This window comes from Corvus brachyrhynchos, unplaced genomic scaffold (assembly GCF_000691975.1).
Source record: "Corvus brachyrhynchos isolate BGI_N302 unplaced genomic scaffold, ASM69197v1 scaffold191, whole genome shotgun sequence".
Classification (NCBI taxonomy): domain Eukaryota; kingdom Metazoa; phylum Chordata; class Aves; order Passeriformes; family Corvidae; genus Corvus; species Corvus brachyrhynchos.
Genome location: NW_008236487.1, coordinates 3,377,534 through 3,393,779, shown reverse-complemented (window position 1 = coordinate 3,393,779; position 16,246 = coordinate 3,377,534). Strand labels below are relative to the sequence as shown.

The following is a 16,246-nucleotide window of genomic DNA, read 5'->3' as shown; positions in this document are numbered from 1 at the left end:
CTAACACAAAGTCAGCCCATGACTCTGGAAGGCAGCTGAGTCTTGTGTCCTTCCTACAGACAAGGAATGAAAGTCTGAATGGGATTTAGATAACCTCGGTGAAACCCATGCGTGGAGCAGATGGAACTGGAACAGGGTGTTTTACAAAAGGAATATTTATAATCTGCTTAAGTAACCTATTTTAGTAATCAGACTTCACAAAAATAGAAGTTGACTTGAGTCATTCTAGCAGGAGCTGATGAGGATGGCCTTGTCCCAGCATTTCTCCAGGTGATCAGAGTAACCAGCATCTCAGACAGGAGGAAAAGGGTCGCAACTTCTAAATTAAACAGGCACGTATTCTGTAGGCAGCACACCTTAAGTAGAAGCAGAAGGTAAAAGGATTTAGAATTAAGTAGGCTTGTTGGTAACCCATGAAATTCAGTAAAATGGAGGGATGTGATTAAAAACTGTGTTCATTTTATGTTACCAAACTGAATTTTCTACAGAGCACCTTTGAATTCATTAGTTTAGAACTGCTTTTAATTTGGTGTTTCCCTTGAGAGCCATTATATTTTTCTGCTGTCAGCCTGATGTTGAGGAAAAAAAGAAAAGTGGCAGATGTGGCGTTTTCATCTAGTGTGCTTCATAGTTAAAAACAGCATTAACTGCTATGCACAAGCAGAGCATTACTTTTAATAATCCATCACAACTATTAAGTAGTTTAAATAAACTTAGTTTCAAAGATTGCTGCCACGTAGAGCTAATGTATTTTTTCTTGTTCATTATAATCCTTCTGTGTCACAAAAGGATGTGTATGTATGTTGGTTGGGTTTTTTTTTTTTGGTGTGTTGGTTTTTTTGTGTGTGTAATACACCCACTTGAAAAGTGTTGAAAAATCTTTAGCAAAGGGAATTTAAAAAGAAAATTATATAGATGTCTGGCAAAACCAGCATTTCAATATTGTTCTTACAGTATTTTATACTTCTGCTCCTGATGTGACTATATATAGTTTACAGCCTCATTTACTTTAATGTGCTACCTGAATAACATAATCATAGCAATAACTATGGTATAGGGTTGTAAGGTGCATGAACCACTAATGCTTTCTGACGATTTAAATGACTTGTTCATAAAGTGTTCTTTTAATAATAGTGGTAAAGCTTTTAGCACTAGATGTCAAAAATGCAAAGAATGTTGGCTTTTTCAAGTGTTATTTCTTTTCTAGCTAAAGTGTGTTTTAATAGTAAGTAGCACCAAAAGCCAAGGTTATGTGGCTCTCTCCTGCATGGCAGGATCTAAGACTCTTCCCACTTACGCAAACAGCTCGACCTCTGTCTGCACAGTTATGTAACGTCCCTAATGTGTTTACTATTTCTTTGTTTAGTTCAACAAGATGTTTCTTTTATCAAGAAAGGTCAGTATAACCTGCAGAAAAAAATAATAACATCACAATGGGTGCAATATTAGTCTGTCATAAAGATCTCTTCAGCAAGGCTGTGTCTTTGTGCTGTAATTGGGCAGAGTTGAACCACCCAAGGCCAACCTTTCCAAAAGGAGGTGTGTTGGGAAGTCAGTCAAAGACAAGACTGTGGGGGAAAAAAAATAATAAATTAAAAAAAAAAAAAAAGTGAATCAGGAATATATTTCTTTCTGTATCTCCAGGTTATTTGGCGTTACAGGAAACTGTGCTGCCTGCAGTAAGCTCATACCTGCTTTTGAGATGGTGATGAGAGCAAAGGACAATGTTTATCACCTGGACTGTTTTGCATGTCAGCTTTGTAATCAGAGGTAAGAGAATTTCTTGGGTCTGTTCCATAAGCTAAGTGCTAGTTCGGCACTGACGCGGGCGTACATTCCAAAGAGGAAACATTTACCAGTAGCAGAACCCCGAGGCAGAGAGTAAGACCTGGATACTTTTCCTGGGACTGATACAGAACATCTTTCATGACCTTGGCTAGAAAACTTTTTGTGCCTCAAATCCCGCATCAATAAAAAAGAATAATGTTACTTCCTCTCCTTCAAAAGGCTGTCTGTCAGGTTTAATTAATTAATATTTATAAAGGTCTTTGAGATCCTTTTCTGCAGAAGAGCAAAGCAGTACCATTTGTCATTATTGCATTAATTTCACTTTAATTCTTCATTTTTATCACATGTATTTCTTTTAAAGTACACATTGTTTCTTCCTGTTGCCAGAACTGTAATCATTTAAATTTAAAAGATGTTGTTCCCACCATTTCCTCTGCAGCAGCATTGAAGCCCTTACAGTCCTGTTTTTATTTCCATATCCAAACCGTAGGTTATAAAAATACCAAGGATCCAAACCTGAATCTGAAGCATCATCTATATGGCACAGTTGGAGAACAAATGTCCAAAATGGTAAAATTGTAACAACTGATTATTTCAGAGGTGAATAGAGCCAAGTTTATACCAGCTATATTCAGAGTGGTGGCTGAATCCCATCAGAGATTTCACCGAGAGCCCCATTTCTGACTCCACCAGAGCTGATAGCAGCTTTGCCACTGACTTCCATGAAGTCTGGGAAGTGAGAGAGCCAATTATGTCCACTCCTTGATGTCCCTATTATTTTCAGTTATTTTTCAGTTACTACGTGATCCTATTTAGCGGCTTATAGCATTCATATTTTTTTTAATTCCTTCAGTTGGGATGAAACGCAAGATGTACATTTTTAGGGAAGCAATGAAAAATTAGGAAGATAATAGCCTGACACAACAAAGCTAGACACAGCTCTAAATAAGCTTTTCTAACTCACCTTGTCCTACAGAGTATTATTTTTTAGCACTGTAGTCATTTAAAAATCAAACATCCCTAAAGAACCATAAAATGTACAGCTGCTAATAAGTGTAGCACACTACAATTACGCTCTTTAAAAAAAGCCAAATTGACCTTTTTCATCATGTTACATGGGAAATTAAAATACCAGGCAAGTAATAACCACTGCTTAAACTATATAATAATGCAAAGTAATTATAGGTTCTAATGCTATTTAAAGTCCTATATCAATTTTGTCTTGCCACAGAACTGAGAAGCTGTATTCTGAGCAAGGCAGGCAGAGGCTCCCACAGTACCCATTTAAGAGACACACACAGTGTCCTAGGTTTCGTTTCCCAAACCCTTCACATCCTGTTTTTTTCCAAACCACCGTCCTGGTATCATTATTAAAGCGCCTAATATATTTCTGTTGTTCGCTTCATTTATTACATGCCATAATGGGGCTGCATATCTTTAGTGTTGGTTATGCACAATTAGCACTTAGTTATTGTCTTGTCACTTCAGCCCATACAAGACAAACTTCTTTAATGTAAGAAGTCAGCTAATCTTCATCAGTCAAGCAAAGCAGACAATGTTTGTTAGCCGGAGTGCAAAAGATTTTCATCATAGTTAACACTCTTGGGTCTGAGGAAGGGAACTTTCTTTTTCTTCCCCCCACCCCCCTGCCAAAAAAAAAGCACAGCTGTTATGAATATTTTTAATATTCCTCTTTTACCATTACAACTGTGAAATAATGTACAATTTCACTTCGCAGCTAACACACGTCGTAGTGTTCCCTGGGGCCACTGATCCCCCTGGAAAAGTGCTGTTAGATGCTTCTGAAATGGAGCTTAACTGGGTTATTTAATAATTCTCAGCCTCGTTATTCCCGAGCCTTCAATCTAATCTTTTATTTGATTTTTACTTTGCATGTATTTTGGGCAAAGAGTTGCTGAAATAGTCTATAGGTGTCTTAGACTGAGAACAAAAGAATGAATTTACCTGAAATAGAGTCTAGTTCATCTCATGAAAACAAGGAGTGGTTCCAGGAGTTTCGAAGAATTTCAGAAATTCTCAAAAGTGACCCTAATCCTGATTCTATTGCAATAGCTCTCATGGAGCCTAATAAAGCAGACTTGCCTGTAGGGTACCTTTCTTCCTTACAATTTAGGACTAGTGGCCCTCTGAAGAATTAATTTTCGTTTATTTACAAAAAAATCCTATTTTATGGATGTTCCAGCATAGCTCTTCTGTGGTTCCTATGGCAAACCATCCCACTGACTATATTTTCTCATTAATAGCTTCGAATCTTTTGGTTTTTGTTACTTGTCTAACAGTAAACCCCCACATTGCTAGACACCTGACCCATCCCAGCTTTGGGGTTTTCAGATCTACTATGAAACCTTCTCCTCTTTTCTTTTAAACAGAAAAATCTTGTCAGTCACCATGTCATTAATAATTTCTGTTGTCCTTTAGGATCCTTTTTTCTTCCTCTGCTCAAGGTAATCAAAACCACACAGCAGATTCTGAGTGAGGATGTGTTTATAAGACAGCAGTTCATTAAGTTTCTGCTGCCCCTTTGTATACAAAATAATGTTATTCAGGGGTTTTAGGTTTGCTCTTTCCTTTCACTCCAGCCACTAATTCCACCAATATGGAATTTATTTATTTATTGAAGAGAATATTTTTATTCACAAACACATCAACAATATCCAAAAATCAGCAGTGGGTGTATCAAGGCTCACCAGCTATCGCAAGACCTGTTTAGCCTTATTCCCCAATTTCATATCATCTTTCCCCATTAAATTTTAAAACCTTTGGGTCATTCTCTACAGTAGATCTGCAGAGCATGTATTGCTCTCTGTTTGATTCCTCACTTCATTTTCAGCTATCATCTACCATTTAGGTTTTTTCCTCTCAGAATGCATGCAATGTTCATGAGTACAGTTCATGGAACTGTTTTCTTCAGACTGCTCTACTTTGTCTTTGCCAACGCTGACTTTTTTTTTTTTTTTAATGTTCTGTGCCTGGTTGTTTCTTCCAGCCCCTTCTGCTTTTCAAGCTAAGTAATATTTATATTAACACACATCTCACTGATCCTTCAGGCAGCCCGTTCTTCAGTCTTGCTATTGCATGACCTTCACATTCCTACCCTTTAAATGATTGATCCTGGCCCAGAGAGATGCCTGCCCATTTTTGCCTAGTGCTCTTTGTGAAGATTCAGTGATTTTTCTGCTTTTATGGACAACTCCACTGTTTGCTTTATTATTTTTGAGTATCTACAACTCACCATCCAGCGCAAGTCTCGGTGTGGATGGTAATTAGGCTCCCTTCACTTAAGGGGACTTTTGTTCGGGCCATGAACTCCAGCTCTGAACTGACTCATAACATGCCTGTCCCTTTCTTGGCCTCCTGAATGTGACTTTTTCAGAGTGAGGAGAAAAAGGCATTGTCTCACATACTGTATTCCAGGAAGACAGACTGTAGGCATAGGCCTGAAAGAGAGCTCCTGAGCCACTAAGCCTGGTCCCCTGGTGTCAAATAGGCACTGTCTCCTATTTTCCCTTTCATAAAGCTATTCAGCTCTAGGATCTAATTGCTCCAGCCAGCCAGTTTTTGAGATATTTTCCCCACGTTTTTCTTGATAGTGATGCTTAAAGCTGTAGCAATTTGGTGAATATTAAGCTCTGCTCCTAGCCTAAAGGTTTTAGCATCCTCTTATCTCTCATGTCTCTGTCCAGCTTACTCCTAATTTGAAGTTTTTCCATCGCCTAAGTACCTGCAGAGCTTAGTGACAGTCATCTTAATGGTGTGAGTGTTCCCCTTTCTTCTCTGTAAACATATTTAACTTCTCTTCAGAAGCCCTTCACCTCACACTGACAGTAACCTCTATATACTTAATTTCTGAAGAAAATTTAAAGGGGGGGGGGGAAGGAAACCACTGGAAAAATAAACTTGTAAACAGACACTGCCTTTCACACTTTGTCAGGTTGCATGTGTGTGACTAAGAAAATGGAGTGGAAAATCTTGCAAGTGGGCTCAGCTGTATCTGTGCTTGACACTTTTGACTAGAGCAATGATGTCAGTCTGCCTTCGGCTTTCCCACTTCCCAGAGTTTATGTGTCCTTCCTCTCACTCTCTGTCGGCATCTTTAGCAGCTTGTTCCCTACTTCTGTGATATTTTCTCCCTGCCGTTGGAAGTCAGCTCAGAGTATGGCTTAAAACCCCCATCTGCTACCACTGAGAGGTGTTTAAATCAGCTGTTCTACCCTTCTATCTGAAAGCCTTTATTTTAATAGAAACTGGACTGAAAATGGTTACACACTCACTGAAATTGCTGTCCTGATGTAGTTGTAAACACTTACCTCCAGTATAAACTGTAAAATGCCCACACAATGCTGCCTTTGTTCTCTGTCAAGCAGGGGAGAGGGAATGCAATGCCAGGGACATCCTTATTTCAAACACCAATATCAGATTTTTGCGTGAGTGGGCATTTTATTAATTCTGACGGCCTGAGTGCTGCTTATTTTCATTGGATGTCTCAAAATTTAGAATACAAATTAACATATTGTCCACACCTGCTTTTTATAAAATAGTACATGAAAGGCACAGCAAGTTGAGGTTTGCCATTTCAAGTTGAACTGGGATTCTGTGCCTATGTATTCTGCAAGGTACTGGCGAAAATGCGCAAACTCAGGCACAGCTCCCACTTTCCAGCCTTTGAAATGGACATCTTGACAGAACCCCAGAATTAATAAACCACAGGTGTGGGCTGATGAACTGTGATGTAAAAGAGTGGCTTTGTTCTCTTGGTGATGCACAGAGATTAACGTTAATGTGAGTTGTACTGGAAGCTCAGCATTTAAAAGGAGAGGGAAGGGGAAAAGCAGAGCCCAAGTTACATCACTGACTGCAAAAAGCAGAGGGGAAGGACGTGGGCGTGGTAAGTCTGAGCTGTCCTAATCCTCAGGAAATCAACCAAATGCTTCCAGATTTTGTCTCTTTCTACAGTGACAAAGATCTAACCTTACCAGAGGAGGCACACACACAGCCATCTTCGTCCCCAGCAATATTTCTCCTGCTTTCTTAAGAAGTCTTCAGTACCTTGACACATGTCCTGTGCATCAGAAAAGATGACAGACAGCAGTGAGATCTCCTTAAATGTCTGTTCTGAATAATGAAAGGACTACTTCTCGAAATGGAAGTTTTATACTTCTTGTGGTTAGTCTAGGCACACCTTTCCCTTCCAAACAAGGTGATAACAGAGGTCATTTTGTAATATAAATGGCCTTCCTTTTGCCATTGTGAAATATGACAGGAGTTCTAGGATGTAGGTTAATTGTAATGGTCATTCTACTAATGTCACAGACGTGTCAAAAGTACTATTATCAATTTATGGTGCTAAGTCCAATCTGGCATGTTAATGCAGCCTATTGTATATTCTTTCCTGTTCATCTTGCATGCCTATTAAAAAAATTGGGTGAGGGTTTTAGGGAAGGCTGAAGACTACCATCTGCCTGCTAGAAGAGTAATAATCTTGCCTAATTATATACTCCTAACACAGTGGCATCTTAATATGCTCCTCCACTCCATTTAATATATGTGCCCAAATGGTGCCCTGATTTACATCCTATGCCAATTCCGTAAAAAAACCCCAACCTTAGTGGGAGGCTAGGCTTCAATTTACCCTCCCATTTTAAAGCTGAGCCAGGTTTAAATCTTGCAGTGTGCAAACCCAATCTGAATTAGTTACAGATATAGCTCTTTCACTTCAGAAGAGGCTAAATCTGCTTTTGCGAGTCAAATAAGGTTGAAAGTGTGAATGGCCAGAATTCATCCTACTTCATCGGCTTACTTGCCCTGTCTCATTGTACCTGGGAGCCAGCATGCCAGGATTAGAGGTTTTTCAGCTGGTGTTTACCACTTTGTCACCTAATGAGCACACAATTCACATATTTAATACCCAGGGGTCCCACACAAGCCTCACCATCAGCCTTTGCCAAATATACTTGTCACCGAGCTTGCACAATGCGAAAAGAGTGTGAAGAATTTCAACCCACAGTATCACAAGCAACAGGTTTCCCCCAAGGCACAGAGGACCATCCAGAGGATGTGTTCCCATGCAGACACACCCCCACCCCACAGGTTATCACACAGCCAAGCATGTCTAGACAGACCACTGGCAGCCTCTCCATGAGACAGCTGCACGCTTGGAACGTAAGTGATCTGTGGAACTGTGTATGTTTAAAGCCACTCATGCATAAAGCTGTCACATGCCACATGCCACGTAGACATAGGTAGAGCACTTCTGGCTCAACACCTGCAAAACAAAAGGCATTGACACTTTTTATTGGGAAAGGCATCCTGACACTCCCATGTAGCTGGCGCAGTTTAATTGAAACTGTGTCACTCCTCTGAGGGCTGAGAAACAAAATCCTTCAGCCAGGATTTTGATGCAAGCAATATTGCAAGAAGTCACACGTGTTACGTATTGCCATGCAAGCCAATTGCACTTCAGCAGTGTATTCTTCATTTACTAAATACTTTAAACAAATTAGTTTGCTAAGGTCTGTCTTACCCTGGAACAAAAGGAATACACAGCTGAATAACGTTCTCAGTTCAGACTTAGTTCTTTCTGATGGGTGCAAAGGTGGTTTTGTCTCCCACTGGTGCACTGGGTTCGGGGGGGTTTTGTTTGTTGTTTGTTGATTTTAAATGTGACTTCTTCGGGAAAAGCAAATTTTACATGTTGGCACTAGTCAAGACTCCTTTACCTAATCTTGTAAGGTGCGCAAAAGAATTTTTCTCAGCGTTGCTGTCAATGGACAAAAATACAAAAGATGGAAGCTAGAAAAAAACCACCAAAGAACAACTTTTATGCACAAATTCTACATTTCAACATAGCTACTCAAAATCATTTTGTGTTGTTAGTAGCCTAGTATGCCAGGATTGGGGTGGGAAGAATAATAGCAACCTCTAAATTCTGTAAAAGAGTGTAGACCATAAATAACTTAAAGATTTCGGGATCCTTGCATAATCTCTATTTTCAATCATCATCAGCGGCAGGCAGTAATCCCACAGAAGAAAAAAGTCCACAAATAAGCAAACCAATTTTCCTTTAAGAGCAGAGCTAATTCTTTTCAATCCACTTTTTTATTACACTATTTTCCCTCTATCTATTTAGCTAGCATAAGGATAAATTTCCAAAGCTACCCAGTTGGAAAATAAATGGGTTCACTGTTTGTCTAGCATTCCAATCTTCACAAATGTAAATCAGTCCAACTGCTACTCATTTAAACCTCCAACTTCACAAAACATTAAAGGACTGCTCTCCATACACAATTTAATCTGTGACAATTCACCAAGATTTCTGCTTGAACATTATTAGAAATTGACTATCTGATAAAGACAGGCCACTGTCAGGGGTCAGGTGGGTCAACCTGTGTCATTTATGGAGTTTTACTGGGTCAACTACAGCAGGCACCAGTATTTGAAGGTTAAATTGTTACAATTAAATACATATACAGCTATTCCCATAGCTACTCTGCTGTTAAATCTACCGTAAACAACACAAGCATTTATATCTGACCCTAATTGTGTCCAAGATGTCACCATTTGGAAATTATATAAAAAAAGGACATTATAATCCGTTACACATTAAACAATACTTTATGTACTGACATCCATAATTAGCTGGTAGAAACTGGTTTCATTTATTCACATCAGTGTTAAGGGGTTCATTTAGGTTACTTTCTTTCATTTTAATTGGAGTAAGGCAAGCAGTGCCTCCCAGTATATTTCATAGCTGGAGAGTTCACTACAAACAAAGGCATGTAACCCTGCCAAGGCAGTCACTAGGGAAACTTTTTTTCTGCATTGGCCCCATTCACTTCTCCCTAACTATCTTCAAGAAGATTGGCTTTGTCAAGGGAAAGGGTTGAGGGGTGTGTCAGGGAAGAGCCTTCTTAAATTCAAGCGTATTTTTTAGCTGGGAAATCCTACTTTACTCGAAGTTTGAAGTCAGCCAGCCAGGAGCATTAATATTATGTGATTGTCCTACTCATCAGAGAAAAGCAAATGAAATCTCTCAGTAGCGTTTTGCAGCAATCAGATGATTCCGATGCACGTAATGGTATAACGAGGTAGGTATGCTGATACCACAAGAGAGAGTAGTTAGCTGAGTAACTAAATTTGTAATCAACTCCTACAGGAAAAAAGAAAAGAGGTTTCTCTGCAAGCCTGTGTGTGTCTAGTTTGCACCACAGTATTTGTAAAGCTGTGTGTGTGCTAGAAACAGTTCCCCGAATCATCATCTTAAATCAAATCTAGTGAAATATCCAACTGGAACACGACAAGAAATTCTTACTGGCACACAACACAATTATAACATATCTCAGACAAGCTTTCCACTGCACGCAATCACCCTGTCTTCCTTCTGGTTTGCACAAAAGCAGGACATCTACTTTTCACTCAGCTCAGCAGCCTGGGATATTTACTGGGTTTTTATCTGTGTGCCGGTGACCTGATCCAGGCCTCCCACAGCCCACGGTGGGCTTTGAATGAGGTCTTTGGCTGGGGAAGCAGAAGTGCCTGAATGCACTAGATTTTGTTGAAAGCACAGGATTAATTGTGGCACCTCTGCTGGGTTTTCCCGCGCACACGCTTGTCTGCGGACACTGTCCAGCCAACACTTGCTCTACGACCCTCACCTGTATGACCATGTCACATCATTGATCCTCAACCTATCTCCTTCTTTTCTTTTCTCTTTATTATTTTTAATTTCAGATTTTGTGTTGGAGACAAATTTTTCCTGAAGAACAACATGATTCTGTGCCAGACAGACTATGAGGAGGGTTTAATGAAAGAAGGTTATGCACCCCAGGTTCGCTGATCGGATGCCACATCATTAAGAATAAAAAGCACTACGTTCTTTTATCTTTTTTGCTCAACATGTATATAAGAAATGACACAGGAACCTACTGAATAGCATAGATATAGGGAGACAGAATGGTTGCGTGAAATAAAAGGCGGACTGCATCTGTATGTAGTGAAAATTGCTCCAGTTCAGAGTTGAATGTTAATTAAAAAGGTACTGTATATACAGCTGGATTCTTTTTGCTTGCTCTTGGGATTTTTGGTTTGTTTGGGGTTTTTTGTTTCTTTTTGTGTCATTTGGCATGAGATGTTTATTTTGGACTATTGTACATAATGTATTGTAATATTTGAAGCACAAATGTAATACAGTTTTATTGTGTTACCATTTGTGTTCCTGTTTGCTTCTTTGTATTGTTGCATTTAGTACAATCAGTGTCTAAACTTACTGTATATTTATGCTTTCTGTATCTACCAGCTATTTTAAATGAGCTGTATCTTTCTAGTAAAAAGCATTAAAGAGCAAATCCCAACCATTATGCTACACTTAGAGCTTAAGAATACTGTTTACATTAAAACTATTTAGGAAACTAATAACTAGCAGCACCTGCTGCTAATGATGCTATGGTTAAGGGTCTATCAGCACTTCTCTTATAAGCCTCTATTTTTCAGGGGTTAAGCATCTGTTGCTTAATTGAATGGATTTTCCTCAAAGAGCACTTTTATTTTACTACAAAATTTTGAAAAGCAAATCTGACTGGTTTGAGATATATTATAAAAGGTGCAAAAGTTAATGATTTTGGGTGCTGCTTTTGTGCCCCTTAGGCATTCCAAATGCCTGGATTTGATTTTTAATTTAGCTGGAAATTAAGCCCTAATGCAAACCAGTGCCTCTGGGTATCTTATTTTATATCTATATATATATAAATATATATATGTTATTTTTCTGAAATCATTAATTTGGGGGGGGAGGAAAGGGAGAAGGTTTCTGTTTATATACTTTTTTAAAAATTCTTAAAATTTGAGGGGTCTCTCTCTCTCTCATCTCCCTCTCTCTCTTTTCTTTTATTTTCTTTTTTTTTTTTTTTTACTTTTTTTTTGTTGTTTTTTTTCATTGGTTTTGGGGTTTTTTTTACTTTTTTTTTGTTTTAATCAGGGCTTAACCCTCATGTTTTCTGGGGCTGCATCCTCAACAAACCCTGGAAAAAAGTGAAAGTAGAAGGCACTGTAAACAGCCCCCTCTGAGGGTCTATTTACATTAAAGAAATGACCCTGAGCTGACACTGGGAGAGTGACTGGTTGCTAATTACCCACCTCAGTGAATGCTGAAGGTAATTTAAATGCTGATGTGGATGGGACAAAACTTTGCAATAGCAAGCGAGAGCTACCACACTTAACTGCACAGGTACTTTGCTGTCCATGCCAACATCCTACAGGTTTGTCCCATCAATACGGGCAATTAAAATCCTTTTGACAGAGGTGGAATCACTGCTGACAGCTCCTGTTGGCAATCAGTTCGTTTTCTAGGAGAGGTGGACCTCTGTTTTTAAAGCCATGAAGCTATTGCATCAGCAGGATGTCCCTAAGTGCTCATGCCCCTGACAGAGCTTACAGGTGTTTGGCAAAGGAAAGCAGGATGAATGTTTAAAAAGTTGTTAAATGCATATTTAATTCATGTCTGTTTGCCACTGTAATCTAGCTCACTGGGAAAACAACCTGTATTAAAAACAAACAAACAAACAACAAAACAGTATTAAGAACAACACAAAAAACAATCTAAGAAACCCACTATACCCTATGTTGTTATGAAGCTAAGCTCTTGTTTTTATTTAGAGTACAAACCCATGTCTCTGCTCAAGCTGACTGCTGTCCTGCCCTGCTCTTCCTGTCCTGTTGCAGTTTCAGCGTGTTTTTGCTGGGGATGATAGAAGAAACTTTGTAATGCAGTGGGGAAATTCCTTAAGTGTATGGTAAGAGCACACTGCACAGTGGCTTGACTTAGATATTTAGTTTTAATGACTGTTGTTACAGTGTGGGTTTTTTTCTGGCTGTGAACCCTTTTGAAAATAAGCATGGCTCACAAAACTTGACTTTGACTCATACAGGATCAGTAAGAAAAGCAACAACTCCTCAGGCTGTTCTTGTTAATTAGAAGAAATAGCTCCACATAGTTTTTCAAATTAAATTTAGCCCTCTTTTGTGGACTATCTTCCTTCCTAACCTTGAGCACAAGTGTCTCTTCCAGTCCCTTCCACAGTCCCTTAATGTCTTTGGGATAACGAAGCAGTTGGTGTCAGAGGTACTATTAGGCTCTTACAGATCTACTTCAGTGCAATAAACACGCTGTCCTTTCCATGAAGGTCAGGATGGACAGAAAGGGAAGAATCATATTATCTTGTTTTGAGCCCAATTTCAATTTTCTCCTCCAGCTCTCTTGGGTCTTTCCATTAGAAATCAGAAAGATCTCTCTTCTGCTTCCCAGCAGTAGACTGCAGAATGGGTAGAAATCCCTGGTTCAGAAATAAGGCTGGAGAATAGGAAAGAAGGGTCCTTGACTCTGTCTTTGACTCCCTCTAAGCTTGGACGAGTCATTCAACTTCTCTGTGCCTCAGTTGTCCCCGTCTGTCAAGCGGGGCTAATGGATACAGTGCTCTTGTAAAGCATTTTTGGCTCTTCAGAAAACCAGGAGACCATGCAAGTGTTACAAGCAGCACCAGGACATCCCGGGAGGAGCAGAGCATTCACAGGAGGTAACCACAGATCTGAGGCAGGAGAGCACCAAAACCAGCTTAGCCTGTGGAAGGCTTGGCTGGGGATGATGGCAACTACACACTAATAGTGCTGCAAGTGCTAAAGGAATCTCTCATTCCCACAAAGTGCCACTGCTCAGCTCTTTATGGAGCAAACGAAGAGAGTGGAATGGGGGAAGAGTGGCTTATTGCTACATGCCATGTTGCTCATATGTGTGTTTTGTGGCACAGGCTCAAAGCATGGAAGAGGAAGGTGGTCATGCTATGGGGAAAAAAAATAGTCCCAGCATTCTATCAATCCTAACTGATGCAAGGATAAAGAAATATGGATATATTTGCAGTGCACAATGGTATGGCACCGCTTTGAGCACTTTATGCTCATCTATCTTATTCAAATACATATCTAAAATTTGTGTGTAGAGGATACAGAATAAATTTAGATTTGATGTAGGTCAAAGATCAATTACACATTTTCCTGTATTTCAAACTTCCATCTAGCCTGGCTGTTAAAATAATGACTGAGAGCTGAAATATTTAATGGAAACCCTTATAACCCCAATAAAGTATATCATCATAAGTCAATATTGGAGAGACATTATCTGCCAGGTCACTTTAGTGATCATTTTAACAGAGACCTAGACCATTCCTTTGGGTTGCTTTTCTGTTATCCACCTTGGTTCCCCTTCTCCATCACTCTGTGTGTCAACAAGATGTTTGCATACAGCAAAACACTCTGATAGTGACCCTTATTTTAGGGCATTTTATCTCTATCTGTATACATCACAAAGTTTAGCCAGACAAAAATAATAATAATGATGATTTTTTTAAAATCTGCCATTCTTGCATGGCTGGTTTTTGAGCCATGTGGAAAAATACATTTTATCAAACCTTGAGTTTTAACTGTAAAAAGCTCCTCTGACAACTGTAACCTGCTGTGCCTGTTGTCTGCCACAACTGGTGATGAATCAAGACAGCCTGGATTTGGCAGAAACAGTGACCAGGGCTAAAAGTGGATCTATTTCATGATTGTGTTTTTATATTTTCTGGGTTGTTTGGTGGTTTTTTTTAAGCACACCTTCATGCTTTCCTATCCTCCCAAAATGTTCAAATTTTTGCTCATGTAATGTAAATAAAGGAAAATCATCCAGCAATCCCTCAAAGGTTCCTAATTGCCTACACATAAAATGACTTGGGGAAGATAAATTGAAAAGTGGTCAGTGAGGAGGGAGACTGGGAAAAAGAAACAAACAGGGACTGTGGCAAGGTTTCGACTGTACAGACTTTAAAGTACTTTAAAGGCTTTTTTCAACGAAATATGCAGCAGCTTCTTATAATTTTCTCAGCAGTAGGTAGTTTACAGTCATCTGTACCTAGAACAAATCTTGTCAAAAATGAAGGTCTGTAGTGATTGCTGGGTATAATTTTATACATTTAGCTGATTTTTCTGAAAGCTTCCACTGTGCTGCTGTTGTCAGACTAAATTATCAATTTAGCCATTTGTTGTTTAATGAATAAAAAACTCCTATGGCATTGGAGATGTTGTGGTTTCAATAAAGCAAAAGCTTTAACAAGTCAAACTACACAAAGCAAAGTGTGTACTGTATATAAGAACAGTGTTTTTATTCCTTTAAATACCACTTTAGATAAAAAAAGCCAATTACATATTCACTTAACACATTCCTCCTACTTCAGGCCAATGATGCAGACCAAACCTGTTTACTGTTCAGTATCTTGCAAAAGGAAACCAAAATACAGTATGTGCAAGGTAATAGGCCATTAGCACAAACATGCTCCCAGTAAAAATCCTTTGTGTAGGCACCTTTTTAAAAGCTGCCAATTGTGGGTGATAGAAGTATTATAAAGGAAGTGATTTTAATACTATTTAAGGCATTAAAAGCTGAAGAGTATCTGTTTAAAGCATTAAAGTAAGAGCTGCTTGTATCTAATACCTTTTAAAATGCCCTTCTGCTGATTTATATTCATCCTGAACCTGCTAATAATGAGTATACATAAGCAAATACCATCTTCCACCTATTCAGCATGTCATTGATATGAAAGCCCCAGAAAATATCTCACGTAATCAGTGTGTTCAGAGAGTTATCTAGCACAAATTACTCATTAACTCAATAGCACATAATAAAAAAGAACATCAATTAATTAATGAGTCACCCTCAGATCACTTTGATTACAACACAGCTCTGTTGAAACAGCAGTTATAAATGGAGCTGCCTCTCTTTATTCATTGTTTGCAATTGGCCCATTATTTTGCAGAGACCAGTGTCATATTTAACACATGCCTGCAGGTAATTGTGTGATTAGTTTCATAAATGAAGATGCAGAGTGAGAGCACAGACTGACTTGTAGAAATGCACCGCACCTCCTGCAGCCCGCAGCGCTCTGCAGCAGCCTTGGGGCAGCCTGCCTCCACTGCAGGCCCTGGTGACAGGACAGAGCTAGTCCCACTGACCTCTAATCCAACCTAAAAACCTCAAAGCCCTGGGAAAACACTCATGAATTGGCCCTCCCTCCTCTGTGGATGTCCATCTTTTCTTCCAAGTGACAAGCAACAGGACAAGAGAAAATGGCCTCAGGTTGGGCCAGGGGAGGTTGAGGTTGGAAATATTTTTTCACCGAAAAAGGGGTGATTGAGCACTGGAACAAGCTGTCCACCATCCCTGGAGGTATTTGTGGATGTGGCATTTAGAACATGGTTCAGTGGTGAACTGGGCAGTGCTGAGTTAATGGTTTGATTCAATGATCTTAGAGGTCTTTTGCAACCTTAGTTATTATTGTCAAGAGGCCACACTGCCGGCATTTCACAGTAGAGAACACAGAAACAGAGAGGTTAGGTGGGCTGCTCAAGGTCAATCAAC

General features: G+C 39.3%; 1 protein-coding gene across 2 annotated transcripts in view; it reads left to right on the top strand.

The window, feature by feature from the left end:
* The window catches only part of LMO3 (LIM domain only 3), a 56,503-nt gene extending 45,334 nt beyond the window's left edge, over positions 1–11,169 (top strand). For both annotated transcript variants that reach the window (XM_008644019.2, XM_008644017.2), the window contains 2 exons: positions 1,645–1,770; positions 10,537–11,169. In XM_008644019.2, coding sequence (XP_008642241.1) covers positions 1,645–1,770; positions 10,537–10,642 — 232 coding nt within the window. In that variant the 3' untranslated portion in view covers positions 10,643–11,169. The remainder of the gene's footprint in view (positions 1–1,644; positions 1,771–10,536) is intronic.
* The last annotated feature ends 5,077 nt before the right edge of the window (positions 11,170–16,246 follow it).